This window comes from Oryzias latipes, chromosome 5, assembly GCF_002234675.1.
Source record: "Oryzias latipes chromosome 5, ASM223467v1".
Classification (NCBI taxonomy): domain Eukaryota; kingdom Metazoa; phylum Chordata; class Actinopteri; order Beloniformes; family Adrianichthyidae; genus Oryzias; species Oryzias latipes.
In genome coordinates, this window is record NC_019863.2 from 25,449,848 (window position 1) to 25,472,349 (window position 22,502).

At 41.8% G+C, this 22,502-nt stretch overlaps 3 protein-coding genes across 5 annotated transcripts; 2 read left to right on the top strand and 1 right to left on the bottom strand.

Annotated features, from left to right (window-relative positions):
• Positions 1-1,888: 1,888 nt before the first annotated feature.
• LOC110015162 (dysbindin) lies at positions 1,889-10,852 on the top strand. 3 transcript variants are annotated; one of them, XM_020703444.2, is made up of 5 exons: positions 1,889-2,117; positions 6,860-6,943; positions 9,711-9,863; positions 9,932-10,078; positions 10,154-10,852. In XM_020703444.2, exons 3-5 carry the CDS (start codon positions 9,731-9,733, stop codon positions 10,429-10,431), a joined length of 558 nt encoding a protein of 185 aa, XP_020559103.1. In that variant the 5' UTR covers positions 1,889-2,117; positions 6,860-6,943; positions 9,711-9,730; the 3' UTR covers positions 10,432-10,852. The 3 variants fall into 3 exon arrangements, with proteins under 3 accessions (XP_020559103.1, XP_020559101.1, XP_020559102.1); XM_020703442.2 differs by lacking the exon at positions 6,860-6,943; XM_020703443.2 differs by lacking the exon at positions 6,860-6,943 and having other exon boundaries at positions 1,890-2,117; positions 9,935-10,078.
• Positions 10,853-11,131: 279 nt separating this feature from the next.
• Positions 11,132-19,244, top strand: LOC101155270 (cadherin-like protein 26). The gene is made up of 17 exons (XM_020703446.2): positions 11,132-11,255; positions 11,671-11,793; positions 12,325-12,474; positions 12,600-12,741; positions 12,827-12,990; positions 13,218-13,349; positions 15,934-16,116; positions 16,195-16,502; positions 16,574-16,716; positions 16,802-17,026; positions 17,100-17,315; positions 17,399-17,526; positions 17,596-17,676; positions 17,790-17,876; positions 18,432-18,470; positions 18,586-18,663; positions 18,746-19,244. The coding sequence occupies exons 1-17, from the start codon at positions 11,235-11,237 to the stop codon at positions 18,944-18,946; spliced, it is 2,421 nt and encodes an 806-aa protein (XP_020559105.1). The 5' UTR covers positions 11,132-11,234; the 3' UTR covers positions 18,947-19,244.
• LOC101155509 (protein LSM14 homolog B-B) lies at positions 18,948-21,712 on the bottom strand. Its single transcript, XM_023955146.1, has 8 exons — positions 21,494-21,712; positions 21,226-21,389; positions 20,619-20,745; positions 20,341-20,529; positions 19,951-20,019; positions 19,724-19,864; positions 19,527-19,650; positions 18,948-19,443 (listed from the first exon to the last, which is right to left on the bottom strand). Exons 1-8 carry the CDS (start codon positions 21,618-21,620, stop codon positions 19,287-19,289), a joined length of 1,098 nt encoding a protein of 365 aa, XP_023810914.1. The 5' UTR covers positions 21,621-21,712; the 3' UTR covers positions 18,948-19,286.
• Positions 21,713-22,502: the final 790 nt, after the last annotated feature.

Sequence of the window (22,502 nt, forward strand, 5' to 3'; positions counted from 1 at the left end):
AAGTGTAAACATGCTAAAATATTTTCAGAAAGAGATGATGTATTTAATCCTGCACTAACAAAATAAACTTTAATAAAGTTGAGGCTTGGTGGTTAATTGTTAAAATACATTTTTTAAATGTTGTTTTGTCTTTCAACCTCCTGGTAAGTTCAATAATCTGTTGTTTCATTCAATTGATACAGTAGATATGAAGTGTCATGTATTGTATGATGTTCTATGTGTGCAATATTTGTCAATAAAAAAAGGTATGACTATTTACATCTATTTGTATTCTGACAAGTGTTTCTAAATGTAAAAATATGGCAAAAAATAGAGCCATAGATAGATAGATAGATAGATAGATAGATAGATAGATAGATAGATAGATAGATAGATAGATAGATAGATAGATAGATAGATAGATAGATAGATAGATAGATAGATAGATAGATAGATAGAATTTATTCTAGTCATATATAACACAAAACTGCTATAAAATAAAAAAAATGCAGTGCCAGGAGTACACAAGATAAAGCCTACATTAAAAAAGGCAGAAATAGAAGTTTACAAAGAAAATTACAAAAAATAAAATTTAAACAGCAAAATAAAATTACAAGAAGCACACAATATAAATTATCTAAAAGGACAGATTACAAAGGCACCTCTTCCAGTGTTTCCACATATCAGGCTGGCACAAAACACAGTGTTACTTATGGACTTATGTATTTAACCTTTAGGTAAACTTTGCTACTGCCTTACTATGTGGCCACAAGAGGGCCCGAGTCTTGGTCCCCTGCGCTGGTCCCCAGCCTGGATAAAATAAAGGTGAACAACAACAAAGCTTTAATATGTAGGTGCATAGTGAAGCTTGTTGAGTGTTAATTCTAGAAGAAATAACCATTCACTAATAATAATAATGGATTACATTTATCTGCGGTTTTTCTTGGTGCTCAAAGTGCTTACAATGTGTCCATTATTTATTCACTCCTAATTCATACTTGGTAGGGGTTAAGACTGACAGAGGCGTGGCTGCCAGTTTGCGCCTACGGCCCCTCTGACCATCACCAGGACATTCATACACATTCACACACCAGTGGAGCCGCACTGGAGGCAGGGAGGGTGAAGTGTCTTGCCCAAGGACACGACGACAGCTGGCTGGCGGGGACGGGGATTGAATCGCTGACCCTTCAGTCATTGGTCAACCTGCTCTACCACCTGATAGCCACTGCCGCCTCCACTAGCCCATTCATTAGCACTCGTCCACCATAGCTCTTTAAAAAAACACTCTTAACAGATTATTGTATGCCACAGATCCACAGGATCTCACTGACACTTTAATAGTTTGCCCCAAAATGAGCTGTTAACAGAGAAGAGGAGTACAGAATGCCTTTAATAAAGTAACTTTAACTTCTGTACATGAGCCAAACTCCCATAAAAGAGTGTGGTCTTGGTCATACACCAATCAACACTGCCTGTAGATATCGGTATAATCTGACATGTCCTCTGAGGTCATACGCACAAGATACTTTATCTTATCAGAACTCACATACACAAGATTTGAAAGATAAAAATTATGGAATTTTTTTGAAGAAACCCAATTTAGGCATTATATGTGGTGAGTGTGATGTTATATTATTGTCTGCACTAAAATCACATGTTCCTGAAACTATAACAGAAGGAGGAAGGCTTAAAAAACATACAGAGGTGAGATGTGGAAAAAAATGTGAGGAAAAAAGGGATGTGATGGGACAAAAATAACAAAAGCTCGTGCCTTTCCTCCTCTGGTATTTTCCATTCCACAGAAAATCCCTCCTTTCCTCCTCTTGCTCCCTGCCTTGGTCTCCTCCAGCTCCTCCCTCATCCCTCCCTCTCATTGGTCAGCTCGTCTCTCCACTGAGCCACAAACTTGCTCTCCCTCTCATACAAGTGGTTCAGACTGAAGTGGAAGAAAGAAGGAAGTGCGACCAGGGTGGCAGTCAGGATCCATTGCTGGAGTGAGCAGAGGAGGTGGAGATGCTCATCAGACTTTCTGCTAAACTCTCTTCCGGGTCTCCTCTTCACTGACTGTGTCTCCTCACAGCAACTTACCAACAACATGAGCTCCTCTTCAGCCAGCCTCCACAGCAAGCGCCTGCCCTGTAAGTGACTGCTTGTTGTCTATCTTTTAGTTCAAGTGTCTTTTTGACCATAGGTTTCATTAAGTCAAGAGTCTTTACTCGTAGAGAGGAAAAATGGCATGAAGATCAAGCAAAGGAGTAAAAACTTTGGACAAAAAGCGCATTTCTGCTCAGTCATGCTTCTGCATAACTTTTCTAGCTCCATCAGTATGAAGCATGAGCTGTGAGTCATCTGTAATGTGAAAGCTCATGTGGCAGCTCAGCCAGTGTGTTCAATAGTTGCTGCTGTCTTCTTTGCAGTCACCAAAAGTCAAAATATCCGGGAAGAATGTGGGCTCGTCCTCCTGAGTCATGATCACTGACACAGAGCCTTCACACAGAGGCACAGATGCATTTCAAGACACACATTCAGAGATGGGCTTGGAGTGGAGCCACAGATAAAAGGATCCCTCATTTCTAATGGGATTGCACCGGCAGAGCTGTCTCAGCCGGGTTCTAGACACACACCAACCCAGAAAATATCCGGAACCCGAATTAACCCCAGTGAGTTCAATGAGAATGAGACTCCAGAGAAGGCACCTCCCATCTGTTGCCATTGAATTCAGCTCTGTTAGGTTTTGGTTATTGTGGGAATGTGTGGGAGAACGCCTCCGAGCTGTGAAGGGAGTCACCGAGCAGCTGCTGAGAGCTTCTCACAGCACTTATTTCTACTTCTGATGTTTTTGGGTCCGGCTGGACTTGACCCAGAAAATAATACTCTGCTCAGAGGAAAAATTACAGGGTGCACCTTCAAAGGATTGTTCTTTCAAGAACTCCTCCAGCATGTTTAATGTTTTTCTGATGTGCTTTCGATTCGAGGGGAAGCTTAAAGTCTGAGCAAGATAAGAAAAGAAAATGTGCCATGGTGATAATCTTGACTCAAGTATGAGCCAGAATAGACTTATCTTAAGTCTTTCAGGATTCCACAAGGGTCATGTTTTTCCATCACTTTTTCAATCAGGCTTTCATTATGTTAAAAATCATCGCAAATCTCTTCAATCAAGAAAGAGACTGAGGACCCACTCTGTAGAAAGTTGTGGGTTTGGTGTTTTTTAACATGGTCTTGTAGCATTTTTCTGATGATGGAGGACATCTATTAAGAAAATTAATGTTAAAGCTGTAAAAATGAGTTGGGGGGGGGGGGGGGGGGTAAAATAAAGTGAGAACATTTGCCCAGAACACTCAGTTATGGGTGATGGGAAAGGGGGGGGGGTTGCTCTGCACCAATGTTCCTGGCCACAAGTCAGAGGAGAATTTATAATGAACTACTGCCGCTCTGCAGATATTGTGCACTAGAAAACGACAAGCTTTTGTCTTAGAAACGGCACAATCACAATTTAAAGATCACTGGGAATGTTTTTTACGATAGACTGAAAGATGATCAGAGTGTGTCTATGATAAAACCGCTGCCTAAACTTCATAAAAACAAGATTATGTTCTACTATACTCACCTGAAAACATCAAAATCCAGGTTATTATTAGCGAATGACACTAAAGTGGATTTTTGTGATTAGTTCCAAATGAATTAAGCATAAAAATGTGGATTTTTACAAAGTCTACAATAAAACTTCACACTTGCTACTCAGGTGGACAGAAAAATGTAATCATATCTATAGTATAATTTTTTGGACAAAATAACAGGGGGTGCAGATCAGAACACACTTAAGACATCCACAATCTGATGCACAAAATTATCTGCAGAGCAGGGTAGATGCAAGATTTAGGGGTTGTGAGAAAATTGGCTCAGAGAAGAACTAGATGATGACGCCCAAGTTGGCTGCTTTAAACTCCTTTCTTGACTTTGATAATCTGATGGATTTAGCTGTTGCAAAAAATTTGATTACAATTGTTCTAATATGAAATATTGAAACCCATAAATAGCTGATCTCTTTGCCAAACAAAGCCTCAGACTCAACAAGGCAAAGACGCTAATTAATCACACAGTGAGGATTAAACAGGATTGGAGTTTGCCAATGTGAGGGGAACTCACATGCAGGAAGAGCTCGGATTACTTAGTTGTGAACACCGCCTGGAGGCTTGTGAGAGCCCACAGCTGACATCTGTGTGATCAGACGCCACAGCCTTGCATCAGTTCAGCACTTTGAGCCGTGCAGCCCCCGCAGACGCAGACCAGCAGAGTTTTCTCATGTGTGTCTCGGTGGTTGGATGTGCAAAACAGTGGTTCATGTTTGGAGCTTTAAAATGATTCAACAGGTGACACCATAATGATGAAAATCCAACTTTTTAAAGCCAATAAATAGTCGTGCACTCCAGGAGTTAAATAACATTTCATGCACAAATGTCTGATTCAGAGTTATTTCACTTGGCAAAGGTATAACGTGTGGAGCTTAATTGTCATGTCTCTTGCAGGTTCTACTGTTGAATCCGTTATAAGAAAGGATTTAAATATTTAATATGCAAGTTTGCAGAAGTTTTACTCAGCTGCTATTTAGACAGAAGCTGATTGTACCATGACACATCTACCAAATGTCTCAAAATAAATGTGCATAGAGGATAGAGCTAAAGTTAGTTTTATTGATGAAAACTTTGCATGGTTGCCATGGAGATACTTACTTTGGAACTGTGGGATCAATAATTTAATTTTCCTGAAAACTTGGCATGTGTGTCTTTGTACAAGTTTGGGGAAATGTAATGTGGATGTTTTGAGAGCAGTGAAGAAGAAAAACAATATTTTGCTCTCATTCTAGGGTCAGGCAATAACAGTGTTCTCATTTAAATTTGTGCTCTGCAGCACACTTAAGAGGACAGCACAGACTGTTCAGACTGTTCATCAAATCCTCCTTCTAGTCTTAACAGTCTTAACATCTGACAGAATGTTTAGTTCAACAGAACATTCCTCTCATTCTCTGCAGAGATGAAAAAAAGACTCTTTGGATGTGGAAAAAAAAGCTATCCTTTTTGAAAAAGTGACCTAATTACCAGGTCATTCAACAGGTGATCTGACAACCTGTTTTCAATTACAGTTGGTTAATATTTGATTTGTTGAAGCTCCACTGACCGGTGTGCTTGTTCAGGTTATTTTACGGTAAGTCTGCTGTTGCTCTCTGCCTGGGAGAGGATTTGTCAGAGCAGACAAAGAAACTCAGGTCAGGACTTTGTCATCTGGTAAATCCTATTGTGTTAATCAGAACACACGAGAGCCTGCTAGTGTGGCAATGGAAGCCAGTGGCATGGAGGGCTGACCTATAAACTGTGCTATTGTCTCTGTGGAGCACGAGGGGGGGGTGACACTGACGTCAGCGGTGTGCTTGACACCACCTCGCCCTGAAGATCTTAAAACAGAGTTGGCCGACAAAAAAATTCATCAAGATCGATTGCGAATTTAGAACACGGCCTTAAATTTCTCAAGTTATCAGAAGAAATGAGTAAAACAAATAAACTTAGAGGAGAAAAAGATCAAAATGGAAGCAGCATCTCTGCTTAATTGTTTGACAGCCTCACTTCACTCTGTCACTTAAAATCTGTTCAAACCAAATAGAAAATGAGATTTAACTAGGTGTTTTAATATAGTCTGTTATTTTTATTTTTTATTTTAAGCTGGAGTTAAATAACATCTGACTGCCTGCAGCTCCATGAGAGCTGCTTTAAGCAGGTGTGACTTCATTTTTTGATGTTGGGAAACCACTAAAGAGAAAATTCCTGAGGAGTGATGGAACCGGGAGTCTGGCCGATCACTTTTTTCTTTAGTTACTGGATGCTTTGGGCCCACTCTGACCACCACACTGGATCTTCCTGAGAAACTGTCCCACTGACCTTCCCCATGAGTCACTGGGCCGCCCGCCTCCCTGTAAGCTTTTCTTTTAGCACAGTGATGTGCTAATAGCAGCCTGCGGCCGACACTAAGCCTCCCATCTTTCAGTTTGAGTCTAAATCTGCTGCCGCCTCTGTTTGTGCAGTTGTTTGCGTTTCCCATGTTCTCATTTGAAAATGTGATGAGGTAAAAAGGAACGTGACCCTGAACAGACACCAGTGACCTGGTTATTTTTCATTTATGTACTTGCTCTAGAAAACGTGCAGGCCCTTGATGAGATTTAGTGAAATGGCACAGATTGTATTTCCTTTTTTTGCTCTGCTCTGAGGAGGTTTGCCTCATTGTGACAGTTTTCATGAAAATGTTAAGGACAGTTCTTGTGGCAGGGATTCCCTCTAGTGTGTCAGTCTGAAGAGAAGAGTTCTATTTAGCACTGAAAAGACCATGATTGGGTGCATTCCAACAGGATTTCTTGGAAATTGCATCATAATTAAGGCTAATCTATTTCCTTCACATCTCTGCTTTTGTGTGGCTCTGAAAGAGACTACTCTCTGGCTGCTGCCTGAGCAGAGGAGGGTCTAGCCTTGTCTTTGTGCCAGGATGCAGAGCACATTCACCCTCATACGGCCTCCTCCATCTGTGAAAAACTCTGTCTATTCCTGTAGCTCTGCATGTCCAGCTGGGATCTGCAATCTTTTCCCGTTAGACCCCAGAGAGACAGCTGAAAAAAATGTCAAAAACATGTTTAAAAACAAGACCACCAGACTTCTGATGGTCAAACCAGGTCAAAGTCATGTCTGCAAGTTCTTTTTTTTTACCCTCCCTCCTTTCAGATGCTTTGTGTCATGAAACCAACGACCCCCCCCCCTGCTGTTGTGCAGGAGGGCTGTTCCACTCTGACCATGTAATCTCATCAGCAGCCGACACTGTAGCCAAGATTCTTTCTCTGCAGAAGATTCCCCATGTGAGCGCTTCTCCTGCCAGAGCTTGTTGTCAAGATCCGAGTGATCCGATGTAAAAAGACCTGGATAGTGAGGTAAAATCAATGAAAGGTTATACATCTGCAGCCAAAGCCTGCAGCTCCCCTCAGGACCCAGACTTTAAGTAGTAACAATCAATGCCAAAATCAATCTGTGCTTAACAGGGTGGGAAACAGGCTCTAGCATAAGATGCTTGTTTGGATCATCAGTCTAAGAAGCATCATTTTTATCCAAAACAATCCAATTATTTTACTGATCTTCACTTAAAAAAGAACAACTATGCTGCTTTGTTAGTGGGTTTAAACGAGAGCCTTTTCTCTATAAGCAGACATGATTGTCATCATTCGGGCAGATCCTGACTGTGACTGACATTTTGCTTCATCAGTGCAGTTCCTTGATTCCTCTCGGCTGTGCACAGAGCAGCAGTCAGAGAGGAAGGATGGGGTGCAGGCTGAAAATAAAACGACACATTCAGATAAATACAATTGATTTTTCCTTTCTCAGGATTGAAAACTGGTTTATTTAAAAAAAAGACTAAAGAAGACGAACAAAAGAAATGGATGTCTAAATATAGTTATATAAAAATGAATATAATTAGTCGTTACTTGATTGGAAAATAAAATAAAGAATGACATATTGGAGTGTTTTAACAAAGTCTCCAATGAAGAAGGATTAAATTAGCAATAATGAACAAATAATATCCAGAAAATCAAGCTCTTTAATCCAGCTGAAGTCCCATCAGGGTCTTCTCTGTTTTGGATATTTAACTAATTCTCAGATGCTCTTAAAGTTTATTGAGGTGAAAAAGCAGAAAGAAGCAGCTGCATTCTGGCAGGTTACATTATAAAATCGCTGCTGTGAGAGGAACACCAGGGGTTTAGACTGCCCTTGTCAGTCTCCTCCCTCCAGAGCTGTCTGACCCCTGACCTGATGCAGGCATTCGTGCCGCTGAGATCGGCATGTGTTTGGAACACACAGGGGGCGCTGCACTGATGCAGCACTGCAGACAAGCCAACCTGCTGCTGTTCCTGCAGCCCTGACAGAAACAGAGATGACCCATTTGCTTCACTTTTGTTTTTGTAGGCCATCACAAGGACATCAGGAGCCGTTCATGGTGAATGTCTCGTAGCAGCGCTGAAGCCAACTGCAGTGACAGGACTAGTTTAAACTTTGCTGTCTGTCCTCAAACATCCTATCCCTCTGTGTTTCACTTCTCTCTGGTGTGTTTATAGAAATGCTGTGACTGCTGCCATCCACACTGAGCAGATAAGGTTCCCTTTACTCCCAGTTTAGACATTGTTTGAGATCCTGATCCACTTAGCTCAAGCCCCTTTTACAGTTTGAAGACTCCCAGACACCGCTCCCAAGACCAAACAACACAAAATAGCCTGGATCTGTTTGAAATCAATCAACATTATTTGAATAATTTGTTTTTGTGAGCTTCACTACATTTATCCTAAAGTTATATTTATAATCTTTGGCTTCCTGATTTATCTGATCTAAATCAATCATTTTTACTACTTTTCCTTTTGCAGTTGTTTCAAAATAAGTCTTTTGCTTCCTGTAGTTCCATTTTTTTTTTGCTGCATTCTTTCCGTCTTCAGCCTTGTTTTTGAGCAAAGCCTCTGTGGAGAATCATGCCTCTACTTGCTCCATTGGAATTGCTATAAGCTTTGTTAAAATGATGCTGATGAGGAGTAAATGAGATCACACTGCGCTTCAAACAGGATTAACAAAGCAGTTTGCAGCTGCACAAAAGTCTTAAGATCAGCACAGACAGAGCTGATGGGAAAGTGTGTTAGTGGTCACAGAAACGCCACAGCTTGGGTTTTATCCGGCCTTGCCAGGGTTTTATCTTTTGTAACATTTCATGCCATTTTTTTATGCAGAATTGCAGAAAACTATTTCCTTTCGCCTCTAACATAAAGCTCAATGCCTCCCCCCTCTGGCATGTGGCGTTTTTATCCAATGTTTTTAATTTATGAATGATTAATTTAACACTGAGGTAGTCTCAAGGCACTACACAGAAAGAAAGATCAAATGTTAAAATCCAGGTCCTTACAAATACTTTTATAATGTAATTCAGTCCAACAAGGTCAAATTGTCTTGTCAGGCTTTAAAGTGAGCTTCTAAATTCACAGAGTGACTAATTGACTTAAGTTAAGCTGCAGGGATCTAATCTTTTTTTTTTTTTTTTTTTTTTTTTTTTTTTTTAAACTTGTCCTGTCCAACAGCTGGGCAGACAGATGAGAGCTGAGGGCCTCTTGTGTTGGACAGATTTTACTTTAACAAGAGGGGTTATTAATCTTCAGACAAACCAAAGGTATGTCTGGATAAACCCCTTTTGTAATTGAGGCCAAACTTTATTAATTTCAATCATGTCTGAAAATCTTTGGTGTTGGACCGGACGGAAAAGGAAAGAGGGGAAGAAGAGAGAGGGACGATAGAGAGAGGGGGGGTAGGGGGTGATAATAGGAGGGGAAGGGGGATAAGACCATGAAGCAGCATAAAGCAACAAGTTTACTGGTTGTTAATCATTATGGTAACGTTCAAATGTAGTACAATAAGGGCGGAGCCTGTCCACACACACACTCAAATGTTATAAACACACCTGCTAGCTGCAAAAAATGTCCACCTGTCGACATATATACAAAACAGATAGTGTTCACACGCATACTTATGCCTTAAAACCAACTAGTGTGAAATATTTCAGTCATTCAGTCATGCAAACTGTAAGTGCAAAGGTGAGCTAACACCTGTGCTCAGGTGAGTGTTTATGTTCTTCTAAAATGGATGGAGGGATCTAATCTTTTGTTCTTCCAGCTGAAACGGAGCGAGGGCAGATGCTTCCAGATGTGGACGCAGCACAGCAGCTGAAACTGAGGGAGAGACAGCGCTTCTTTGAGGAGGTTTTCCAGCACGATGTGGATGTCTTCCTGTCCTCTGCGCATCTTTCCATCAGGGACTACAAGAGAAGTGAGTTGGATTGTTAGCTGCAACCACTTTCACTCAAATCCACATAATGCTCACTTTTCCTCCCATAGCAGCTCCCATCGGCAGCATCTCGTCCATGGAGGTGAATGTGGACATGCTGGACCAGATGGAGCCGATTGACATATCAGATCAGGAGGGCTTGGACGTTTTCTTCAGCTCGGTGGGAGATGATGGAGTCCTAACCTCCCCACTTCCTGGTATAACCAGACTATTTACCGGGATGCATCGTGGTGTAATTACTTTTCTCTAATTATGTTTTTTTTGTCTTGTAGCAATGCAAGGTAGCAGCAGCATCAATGAGGAGGCTCTTGGTAAAGGACGCTTTCTGAATGTCCTGGAGGGTCTGGACAGGAAGCCTCGCATAGTGTCCACCTCCTCAGATTCCTCCTCTGACAGTCAGAATCTCAACGTGAATGGGGCAGACACACCGCTGGCCGGATCTGATGATGAGGAGTTGCACAGCAACAAGAGGGAAATGACGGAGATTCAGAGAGCTTCATCTACAAACAGGAAAGAGCAGAAAACCCAGCATACGTCTCCATCTTTCTAGACACCACCTGCAGCTGTCCTCAACTTAAACTGAAGACAGGGGAACTGGCAGGAAACTTAAACTCCTTAAAGAGACTTATATCCCTCCTTCTTCCCACCCCTCTGCTGAAATGCTGGAGTTCTGTGTGTTATGGAGGTCTATTTCTTGGAGCTGTAAATATGCTAATTTTTCATTTCTGTCTAGGCATGATGAGTCCTCTGCCTTTGACCCTGCAGGCTGAAGCAGAGGAACTCTACTGTATTAACACGAGTCAGAATAGTAAAGCAATATGTGTAAAAGAGGTCATTTTGAGTAACAAATGATTTACAATGTGTGTTTTTTTTAAAGTAACATGTCTGGCAAATGCAAATTCAAATATTTTTTATGTATAACTTTGACAGTTTGTTTCTGATTTTAACAATAAAGGAAGCAATAAAAAACCGTTTGTGGTTCTCGTCACTCTGATCGTCAAACCAACACATCCCCGTGATTTGGATGAGGTCCTCAGAAGTTCAGACAACTAACAAAATAACATTTTCAAGAAAAGTTTAGTTTAGAACCATTGTTTCTGTCAAATTTGTTTTGCAGATCAGACAGGGTTTGTGTCAGCAGTTTTGCACATCCTGTTTGCCTGTCGGATCTTTTTTGCTCCCTGTGACCTGCTGCAGGGCAGAAGAGTTGCTTTCAGAGACACGTCTATGCGTTTAGGCTGTAACAGAAGTTATTACTTTTATGCATGTGGGTGTGGTGAGCAGGGGGCAGGTTATGTTTGGGAGACATGCCAGTCCTCACGCATTTTGAGCTGCAGGTACTGAACAAGCATCATGCTCTGCTTTTTCATCCTGGTAAGTATTTTTTTTAATCCGAATTTGCCTCAAAACAAACAATATGTTTCATTCAAGATTAGTGTGTTTAATATTTAATAATTTGTGTTTCATTAGGGTGTTGAATAAATTTAAACCTCATCCTCATCCTCATCATGAAAACTTGGACAAAATGTCCCACCCTGTGCTAAAGGGTTTTGTTACAGTGCTTTTGTGATAAAGCTGATCTCTTTCTACACTGAGAGATCATGTTCACTGAAGAACATGTCACTGAATAGATTTGGTGGGAACTGGATCGCCAGCTGCACAAAAAGTCCACTCCCCATCTCTAGATAAATTACAACCTGTCACTCCATGGCCTTAAAGAAAATTCCTGCTCTGTCAAGAGCAGTTTTTACGGTGGGAACAACAGGTTTGGCTGTCTGTTGTTTTTCAGATCTATTACTTGTCAAGTCCAGTGTGCTCAGAGGTGCTGAGCCGTCACAGGAGAACCTGGATCATCGCCACTTTTGAGATTGAAGAGGAATACCAGGGACCCTTCCCTTATGAGCTGGGCACGGTGAGGCAAACATCCCACCTGCAAAAAAAAAAAGACCCTCAAAAACACTTTTCATTGCTAAACTAGAGCTTTAAGTGTCGCGCAAGGTACTTACCATGATTGACACAATAGACGTTACAGATTACTTGCTACCATTACTCAAACGTAAGTGCTTACTTTACAATACCAGGCTAACATGCCTGTTTAAAGCTGAGTAGTTGAAAAGTGACTTTTGGCAAAATCTGTGAACTGTTTGTTAGACATGAATAGTCACTTTAAAAAAATAAAAAGTTGCTAATTTTTCTTTGTTTTTTATTTATTTACCATGAGCAACAACAGGACAGACTATCCTCTAAAAGGATTGCTGGTGGCTCTGAAAAAAACAGAACCAGACCAGTTGGTTTCAGACTGTTGGCACCAGTGGCTGAGCTGGAACATTTTATATGGGGCGGGGCAGGAGGGGGCCAGAAGAATTTGCAAGGGTGGTAAATAAGAACAGAAAATCTCAGGCTCTTAAAAGCCAACTGTGACACAGTTGGAGATGTCTTCCAGGTAAATGTTGAGCGCAAATATCCAGTTTACTTTACGCTGCATGGTGAAGGAGTGGACGAGGAGCCGGAGGGAGTGCTCTCCATCGACAGGAAAACCGGGACCATATATGCCAACAAAGCTGTGGACTATGAGGAGAGGACACGACTTAAGGTTAGGCTGAGCTTTTTGAGTGACCATACTCTTATAGATGGTTTGTGGATCTTAAACTTTTTGAAATACGCTTCAAGGATGATAACTTTTTTCTTGTGAATAAATTTGTAAAAATGGGTTTGCAGCTGAGATTTGAGGCCACAAGATCAGACTTATCACTCGACACAAAGTTAGGAATTGAGATTGCAATCCATGACATCAATGACAACCCGCCACGCTTCAGCAGAGCTCTATATGAAATCCAAGTGAATGAGGTGACCACGCAGGGTAAGAAAAACCAGCAGGTCTCCTACATTCAACGTCTTGCAGAAAGCTCAGTCCTTTTTTTAAGGTTAATTTGCTTTTCCAAAAGGTTCCCATCTCCTGACTGTCCGAGCTTCTGACAGAGACCAGAGAGGATCTCCAAACTCCACTTTCCACTACGAAATCATATCAGTGACTCCAAAGACTTCAGACACAGAGTTCTTCATTTCTGAGCTTGGAGCGATCTCATTTAAAGGATGCTTGAATCGTGATGTGAGTCTTCAAGAAAAAAAAGAACTTTACAGCAGATGTAAACAAGAGATTTTAAAATGGTTTTCCTTTACATATAGTGTCGTTGTACTTATTTTTTAGCCTTGTGCAACTATGATTAAAGCATTAATCTCACAAAAAACACATTATTTGAATCACTTTTAAAAGGACTTATAATTATATTTAAATGCATCTTAGTTATTCTGTTTATTTCTTCTGTTTCTTTCAAGGTTTCCAAGAAGTTTACAATCTTGGTGGAAGCCAAGGATCATGGCGATGTTGTCAGTCTGTCCAGTTCAACAACAGTTGTTATTCATGTCCTGGATGGTAATAACCACCTTCCCATCATCACAGGTCAAACAGTAAGTCTGTTATCCATAGTGTTTTTCCACTTCCAACTCAGTGCACTTGGATTTCTGTTGCTTACTCTAAACTAGAAGGGTGAAATATTAAATTACAAGAAAAAACAAACAAACAAAAAAAATCCAGCAACGATACATTTGTCTTGACCTGGGTCCATCTGACCATCATGACCTGGGTCCATCTGTCCCCTACCCCTTCCCTGGTGGGGGGTGCGGGCCCCTTGGCGATGGCGGCCGTGTCCCTTGGGTGCCGGCTCCCTGGGCCCGGCGGTGCTCTCTCCGCACGGTGGGGGGGTTCATATTACACCTGAGCCGGGGGTGTTCGTGTCCCTGGGGGGTGGGTCCTGGTCCTTGCCCCTGGGCGCTGGGCCCCGCCAAACTTCCAACATGGCCGAGCCTGGTCAGGCCATATTTATAACACCCCTTGTGGGCCGCCCTTTTTTCCCCGGGGTTCCCCCCTCCTGGGCAGGGGCGGCGGGCCCCTGCCTTGCTCCTACCTGGACCAACCGTGGGCCGGGTGGGTGGCTGCCTGGAGTGCGGAGCGGGTCTCCCTTGGGGGGTCCTGGCTCGTACCTGGGGTCGGGGCGGGGGGATGCCCGGAACTCCTGGGTGGTGGTGGGGTGCTCGTCTGGGGCTGTGGGCGTCCCTCTCCGGTGGGGCCCTGCGTTGGGCTCTTCCGGCGCGGCGGGGGGGCTGCTTTCCTGGCTGGGCTGGGGCGGCGCTCTCTTTCCCTCCGCGCCTCCCTGCTCTCTGGCTCTGGGGGTCTCGTGGCGGTCCTGCTGGCCCTGGCCTGGGTGGCGGTCTTGGTCGCCCGGGGGGCGGTTGTTCCCTGCCTGTTCCCGTATGTCGTTGGGGGAATTCCGGCTGCCGCTGCTTCTGCGGCGGGGGTCTGGGTGTGGGGGTGGCTGGGCGCTCCTCCTCCTTCTTTTCACATTCCACCATCCATTTTAGAAGAACATAAACACTCACTTGAGCACAGGTGTTAGCTCACCTTTGCACTAATAGTTTGCATGATTGAATGAATGAAAGATTTCACACTAGTTGGTTTAAAGGCATAGGTATGCGTTCGTGAACACTATCTGTTTTGTGTACATGTTGACATGTGGACATTTTTGCAGCTAGCAGGTGTGTTGATAATATTTGAGTGTGTGTGAACAGGCCCCGCCCTTTTTGTACTACATTTGAACCGTACCGTAATGATAAACAACCAGTAAACCTGTCTGCTCTATGCTGCTTCATGGTCTTACCCCCCTTCCCCTCCTATTATCACCCTCCTACCCCCCCCCCTCTCTCTCTCTCTAACGTCCCTCTCTCTTCTTCCCCTCTTTCCTTTTCCGTGCGGTCCAACACCAAAGATTTTCAAACATGATTGAAATTAATAAAGTTTGGCCTCAATTACAAAAGGGGTTAATTCAGACATACCTTTGGTTTGTCTGAAGATGAATAACCCCTTTTGTTAAAATAAAATATGTCCAACACAAGAGGCCCTCAGCTCTCATCTGTTTGCCTAGCTGTTGGACAGGACAAGTTAAAAAAATAAATAAAAAAAAAAAAAAAAAAAAAAAAAAAAAAAGGATGACTCCTTTTTAATGGTGACCTGTAAACAAAAACACTTTGGTGAACTCAGTTTAAACTGTACAAAGTGCTTTCACACTGCACTTCTGAGTCCAGACTTAAAGGTTTTCAACAGCATCACATTAAACCTGTTTGCTAAATGGTGAAATTGCCTGAAACAATCCTTAACTAAGGGGACAAAAGTAAGAAAACCTTGGTGTCCAGGGAGACCTTTCAGCACTTGAATTTAAGTCTACACTTCTACATTAATTCGTGTCTGCACACAAAACTAACTTCAAACTTCTCTCTTTTTTTTCTTTTCTTTGTATTTAGGCTGTGGGCTTGTATTATTTTTGTATTTGCTATTTAATGTTGAGTGGTTGCATTACTTCCTATTTTTGATTCGGAAGATTGTCCATCAGTGAGGAACAACCGCCTGACTTCCGAATTTGAGGCAAATTTAGCTTCTTGGGACGTGATCTATAGGAAATGTGTGCCTCTTGCACTGGAATGAGTCACCTGAATAGAAATGCATCTACTTACTCTGGTTTAAAAATAGCTTCTTTTTTTCCAGACTTTCAATTAACTAAAACTTGTAATCGTATGGCCTTATAATGAAGCCAGCTTATTGTGGCACTGAACTAAAACTTGGCACTGAAAAATAAAAGATTTGAAATAATAATGAATCACAAATTACATTCAATAAAATGAATTTACCTTTCAAGTCAAACTTATTTTGCTGGCATCATTATAAAGCCGTGTAGTCTGTCTTAGACAACAACACCAGCTGGGATATCAGTCTGGAATCATTGAATCACTTTTTTTCCACCTCTATGGTTGGCATGAAACAATGTCTTCAAATGAAGAGGCAAACCTTTAACTTATGTGTTAAAGCATTCTGTAGATCTTGGAAAAGTAAAAAATTCCAAGACATTTCCTTGAGAAACATCATAGAGAGTTACTTCACTGCAAAGGTGATGCCTTGAAAAAATGAGTTTTTCAGTGCACATCTCGTTTTTTTGTAAAACAGGGACCAGCTAAGGTGAAGGAAAACGAGTCTGGGACATCTCTTCTACGACTGCATGTAGCGGATGAAGACAGTGTGAACAGCAGCGCTTGGAGAGCCAGATACACCATAGACGGCGATAAGGGGGGTAACTTCCAAATAGAGACGGACCCAGAAAGCAATGATGGAATTCTGACATTAGTGAAGGTGCCTGACACATACTTTACAATGCAGTCACTTCCTTTACACTAAAGCTGAAAACTTCAAATAAACTTCTAACTGCAGCCTTTAGATTTTGAAGAAGGACCGCAGAGAGAGCTGCACTTCTTTGTGGAAAACCAGGATCCATATTTCCACTGTAAAGTAGAGGAGAAGACACCCTTGGGTCTGTGGAAGGTTGACATCGCTGAAACTCGTGGCCATGCCGGTCTTGCTCCAATAAAAGCAATCATTGAGGTGGAGGACACCAATGACTCCCCGCACTTCGAAGTGGGAGTCAAAAGGGCCATGCTGGACGAGAACACACCAGCTGGAACTTGGGTGGAAAGAGTGGTTGCAGTAGATCCAGACTTCATTCAAAAAAGAGACTTTGTGTAAGGGGCAACACTATTTCCAACTAAAATGTATCTCCATGGTCCTTTAAGCTTTCATTTTAATTCTACAGTTACAGAATGGGACATGATCCAGCAGGCTGGCTGGCAGTTGATCCTCACACTGGGGACATCACCACTATTAAAGTTCCAGACAGAGAATCTCCTCATGTCATTGATGGACTTTACACCATTGTCCTTCTCGCGGTTGATGATGGTAAAGATCTACTTTAAAAGTCTTGCAGATAAAATGTCATACACTGTGAAACATTTTTTGACGAGTTTTTATAAACTCTTTGCAGATACGCCACCTCTGACAGGCTCAACCACGTTGCTCATCCATTTAGGCGACCAGAACGACAATCCTCCTCAACTGGAACTGAACCATGTGGACATTTGCCTGTCTGACATCCCTACAATTACCAACATCACAGCCTTTGACCGGGATGGATATCCCTTCGGAGGCCCTTTCAAGTTTGAACTTTTAGGGAATTTCCATGGAAAATGGAAACTAAATCCCACATATGGTAAAATTTAGAGCTTTGAAAGCAAAAGCACAACAATCTCAAAACAAACACAACAGCAGATTTGTTATTACAGGCTTGACAGCTGGTTTGGTGAAGGAACCTGGAGTGTATGCTGGCACACACATTGTTGATTTAAAGATTTCAGACCTTCAGGAAGTTTCTGCCATTTATAACCTCAGCGTGACTGTGTGCGACTGCTTAGTGACGCCCAACTGTCGCAGCAGAAACTCAACCAAAGCTGCATTCGGTGCAGTGGGCATCGCATTGGCTGCACTGCTTTTGTTTCTGAGTAAGAAATGGAGCTGCTGCAATGCGTTCAGTATCGAGCAGACATTCAAACCACTTCTAAACTTGTATTTTGTTGCTCAACAGTTTTGCTGCTCGCGGCATTCACTTTCTCCTGCAAAGAAGAATTCCCTTTTCGCTTAGATTATCCCTGTGGTGAAACCCTTTTGGCATCAAACATTGAGAGACCAGGAACAGACTGCAAAGTTGTACAAGTAAGAAATGTTTGTTTTAATGAGAGTGCAGGTTTCAGATAAGGTAAATTGCTTCTTTTTTTCATAAAGGTGCCTGAAAACATTATCCAGCACTGCAAACCAGCTGCTGAGCAGAGTCAGCGATATGGGGGACAGGACATATTAGCAAAGGTATGTAGAGAGGGGATTAAAGCAAGTTGTGTGAATTATAACATCAAAACTGAAGTTTCAACATTTCAGACAAAGAAAAAAAAATCCCTTTACCTACTGCTCATCTTTGACAGGGTACAAAGCAAAGCCTTGCATCAGGACACTACCGCAGTAAAAGCTGGAGAATTGCCTCACACCCATACAGGAACAATTTTGATCAAGTAATACATTAAAGATAAATCTATTCTCTTTACTATTGACTGTATGAGATCTGGACTGAGTGATCCCTTCCCCCTCACATTTCAAACAGGAAGTACTGCCAGGTCTGAAGAAGCCAAAATCCTGCTTCTATAGAGAAAGCAGCTGTAATTCAGTGATTACATTTGTCAGAATAATTATTCGTCCACTGCTACCTTCTGAAGTTATATCTAATCCTGTTGTAAAAGGAATTCAAGCTAAAACCTGACCGATCAGTAGAAATGTGTAGTCTCGCGTCAATCAAAATGTTTGACAGATTCTTCCGAGCTCACCTTCAAGTGGCAGGGGTGTGGGCTTTTAACAAGCTCACTCCTGATTGGCAAGTGGTTACCATAGAGATGTTGACTTTGATCGACCGATTGCTTACTAACGTCTAGCTCCAAAATGTTTGATAAGTTGAACTGAATTGACTTTGATCCAGAAGTAAGCCATTTTCTGTGTAATGTCACACAATCCAGTTCTCATTTACAGTCAGTGATTTATACATCTCTAATATTGTGGCTTCTTTCCATCTTCAGACCCGAAGATCTTTAAGAGTTCCTCGCCACGACTACCAGGTAGAGCATGTAAATTTTGACCAAGACCGGGCACAAAAAAAAAAAAAAAAAAAAAAAAAAATTGTTTTAAGAGACAAGCAGCAGGATTTTCTCATTCAATGTACACTTTACACAGGATACAGGAACCTTTAGCTTCCGTCACAAAAACACCAGCTCTGTAACAGATGCAGCTCTCCTCACCCTGCTCCAAAGGGTTAGTATTTTCCCCACTCAGATCATGCATGTGCCTGCAGCATTAGGAGTAACCACACTGACTGTTTCTGCTCCGTCTGCAGAGGCTTCTCTCTCTTCAAACGTCAGATGATTTGGATTATGAACCCCACACCTACACAGAAGAGGGAGACGCAGACATCCCGTCCGAACTAGAAACGATCAGCATTCCTGATGAAGACCCAACCTCGTTTTTGAAAACGCTCAATGACTTTGACCCCAGGTTTAAACAGCTATCATATATTTGCAAGCCAGTAAGACAATGAATCTCCATTGACAAGTATTTTAATAGCAACTGCTACATTTCTCCATTTAGATAGCAAAGAAAAAAAAAACACACAATGGTCCTTTATGACCATCTGAAGTGTGGCAGTGAACAGTTCCACAAATTACAGAGGGAAAAAAAAAAAGTTATGTTTGCTGAATTGCATGAAAGTCTACCTCACATGCTTACAACTACCGATTGTTTTGCTTTTAGTGCATAGCTACTTTTTAAAAATAAACTCCCTCTTTTTCATGCAAAGGATGGAAAGATTCAAGTTTCTTAAATGCTTAAAAAAAAAACCCCAAAACAAATATTCAAGGGAGACTGACAAAAAAAAAAAATTACACTCTCCCACTTCCAATCTTTGGAAGAGCTCGCTGCTCAGTGACGCTCGGCACTTTGCGGCCACGCCCTCTGAAACCTCTGCCTCGCAGGAATCGGCCCGGCACACCAAACGTCTCGATGTTCAACTTCTTTTCCTCTGCCCAGGTTGTTCTCCTAAAGCCATATCACAAGGTCAAGTACGTTACAGGAGCATGTGTGGTGTGAGGTCAACATGTGTAACAGAAGGTCACATTCACCTGGGCTTAACATCTGATGGGATGTTATCAAAAAAGCATTTGGCTTTGTCGTAGTACTTTTCTGTCAGAGTCTCCTCTTGCACATCCTGATTGTCCTGGACCTCGCCGGACTCCACCTTTTCAACTGCATACATGCAATATATACCAGTTATCTCCAGCACAATGCCTTACACCGGCATCATCCAGCCAGAACATACCTATGACTTCCTTTGTCAGATCATCTTTGAACTGAGCATTTGCAGTTTCAAAGTCAAAGTCTGAGTCAAACTCCAAAGTTGTTGCTTTAGAATTTTTAGCAAGAAGCTGTCCTCTGCTTCTGGTCCTGGACCTGCGACTTCCTGCAGAAATGTCATTTAAATATACGTGTTACATTCAGTCATGTAAGCAACATTTTATCAAAAATAAAATTATCTCAATTCAAAACCTTGTCGTCTCCGTTGGTTTTCGGTGCCCTGCCCTTGTATTTTTGCAGCTGCCTGTGATGGAGCCCGACCTAAATACAAAATTACATTTACAATAATCCTTAAGCTCATCTGAAATGGCGTATGGTAAATGGCGTATACTTATAGCGCTTTTTACCCTCTTTCGAAGGCCTAAAGCGCTTTACATTCAGTCCCATTCACACACTGATGTGTCCGCTGCCAAACACTGGCGCCAACCTCCCACCAGAGGCAAGGTGGGGTTCAGTGTCTTGCCCAATGACACTTCGACACATGGGCGTTCAAGGCGGGAATCGAATCTGCACTCTTACGATCATGGGTCGACCGCCCTACCGCTGCACCACGGCCGCCCACAGGGAAACAAGTTCACTTACCAGTGGGGACGTTTTCCTTTTCGGCACGAACACCACTCTGAGCAGAACTCTGGATTTGGCGAGGAGGCTGCCTGCTCCGCGGCGGTGTTGAGACCTTTCCTTTTCCCTGTGCAGCCATGGCCAAAGGCACGGTCTGAACAGCCTGCTCCACCATCGGAACTCTTCTACCTTGGCCCTGAATTCCTGGTACTAAATCCAGAGAACAGTGAACATGTGCATGCTGCACAACACTACAAAGCAAATGCATTCAGGAAAGAAATTAAAATAAAAAGTAATACTCAGGCCTAGTGCTGCATTGTACTGTTGGTTGAGCAGAGAACTTGCAGCAAGCTGATTGAAGGTAGGCACCATGTCCCTGTACGGACTCCAGCGGGGATGATATCCAGCAGAAGGGCCAAGTGATGACTTAAAAAAATAAAAATAAAAAAATCTTCAGGAAATCAAATTATTTGAAATAATTTCAAGCAATCAAATAATACACAAAAAACATTACAATAATCAGTTATCCATTCATACAATGACATATCAAACTTAGGATAATTAGACAAAATTGAATATTGCTTGAAAGGGAGTGGAAGGAAGCGAATTTATAATCCCACCCCTGTTCTACTGTAACCATTTTATTACATGATTATCCGGTTCCTAGCTCTTATCAGACAGAATTAAGAATCATTTGGTATCAGTAAAGCACATGGCAAAGATAAATTACTTAACTATGTAAAAAAAATAACCATTTTATAAAACATGGCAAATGCAGATTAATTACCCAAAATATATGCAGATTGTTACTAATAAAAACTGTTTCAAAAAAATCTTCATATCAAAAATTGATCAAGTTTCAAAAGTTAAAATATGTGCCAATTATGAAGTATTCTGTTACCATACCTGAACAATAGCTGGATCTCGAGGAAGTCCCATGTGCGGTTTAGGAGGTTCAGACACAGTTATGTCCTTGATGTCACTTCCTCTGAATATTATGTATTCATAGATTTCATCTTTGGGTGGCACTGGACGGTCTGTGTGTCGATCCTCTGTGCCATAAGACTTTACTGGTGGAAGAAAACGCTCAAAAAAATAAATATTTTAAACACCTCAATATTAATATTGAAAAAAAAGAAGCCATTTTCTCTACTTGTGCAAAGACTAAACCTACCTTTAGCTAAAGCCACCGTGGACCTTTCCGTGTCCACAGAGGACAGGATGCCTTCATAACGAATCTGCGCCTTTGATATCAAACTTATCTTACTGCCAATGTAAGGCGTCCCTCCTGTGGCACTCATATTTGCAGCAAAAGACAAAAACCGGACTCCTGAAGGCGAGCGAGGATACGAACACCCTTTTCCAAAGACGCGCAATCACTCAGCACCTGCGCGCTTTATAGATGCAGGACTGGCGCACTTCTCAGCAGCTGGCCGAGTCACCTGGGTTCAATTAGGGTCCGTTTGTTTTGCTAACCAGAAGACACCGCAATTGGAAAACAGTTCTGCAAAAAGCAGCAGACTTTATATGTGGTCTATAAAATGACATTATTTTGGCAGCACCGTGTTTTATGGCAGGGGTGTGAAAACTGTTTGCAAAGAGGGCCATGTGTGCTGAGAAGAACACGTGTGAGGACCTGATTACTTTAAATGCAAATGAACTATTTAATGAACGTTTTAGTGCAATTGGATACTTTTCATTTATTCACATAATTACTGGTATATCTGAATGCATTTTAACCTGAATTTCCTATTTAAAGACCAGAAACAAAATAAAGAAAAAGTCTGTACAAAAAACACCTTTTGTCAACATTAAATCTAGGTTCATATGAAATGTTACTCATTTTCCCTAAATAAAACGCTCAGTGTAAACTCTGAAATTTCAATCAGATGAACGGAAAAATAACACAAATCTTAAAAAGTACAAGCCACTATGGTTCTGATCACAGATACAAATAAATCAGTTATTCTTGTTTGGCCCTTAAGAGGCTCTGACGGTCAAGTAAGCATAGTTCTTAAAAACCACTGCAGGGCCACATATTATTGATTTTCTGAGCCCGGTCGTGCTTTGGATATGGCTGTTTTATGGTATAAAGATGAGAGCAATATAAATGCATTAAAAGTTACACCATTTTATGGCAAACTGCCATTTTTCTTTATAAATGTACCACTTTAATGATTGTT

Bases quoted from the DNA above. Each gene is read 5' to 3' on its own strand.
- LOC101155270 (XM_020703446.2), top strand. From the start codon at position 11,235: ATGCTCTGCTTTTTCATCCTG. The intron at 16,117-16,194 runs GTGCCTGACACA...TTCTAACTGCAG, and splicing joins GAATTCTGACATTAGTGAAG to CCTTTAGATTTTGAAGAAGG. The intron at 17,316-17,398 runs GTAAGAAATGGA...GTTGCTCAACAG, and splicing joins TGCACTGCTTTTGTTTCTGA to TTTTGCTGCTCGCGGCATTC.
- LOC110015162 (XM_020703442.2), top strand. From the start codon at position 2,075: ATGAGCTCCTCTTCAGCCAGCCTCCACAGCAAGCGCCTGCCCT. The intron at 2,118-9,710 runs GTAAGTGACTGC...TTGTTCTTCCAG, and splicing joins CCACAGCAAGCGCCTGCCCT to CTGAAACGGAGCGAGGGCAG. The intron at 10,079-10,153 runs GTATAACCAGAC...TTTGTCTTGTAG, and splicing joins CCTAACCTCCCCACTTCCTG to CAATGCAAGGTAGCAGCAGC.
- LOC101155509 (XM_023955146.1), bottom strand. From the start codon at position 21,620: ATGAGTGCCACAGGAGGGACGCCTTACATTGGCAGTAAGATAAGTTTG. The intron at 20,020-20,340 runs GTAAGTGAACTT...TTTTGTATTTAG, and splicing joins AAAGGAAAACGTCCCCACTG to GTCGGGCTCCATCACAGGCA. The intron at 19,444-19,526 runs GTGAATGTGACC...ATATGGCTTTAG, and splicing joins CCATCAGATGTTAAGCCCAG to GAGAACAACCTGGGCAGAGG.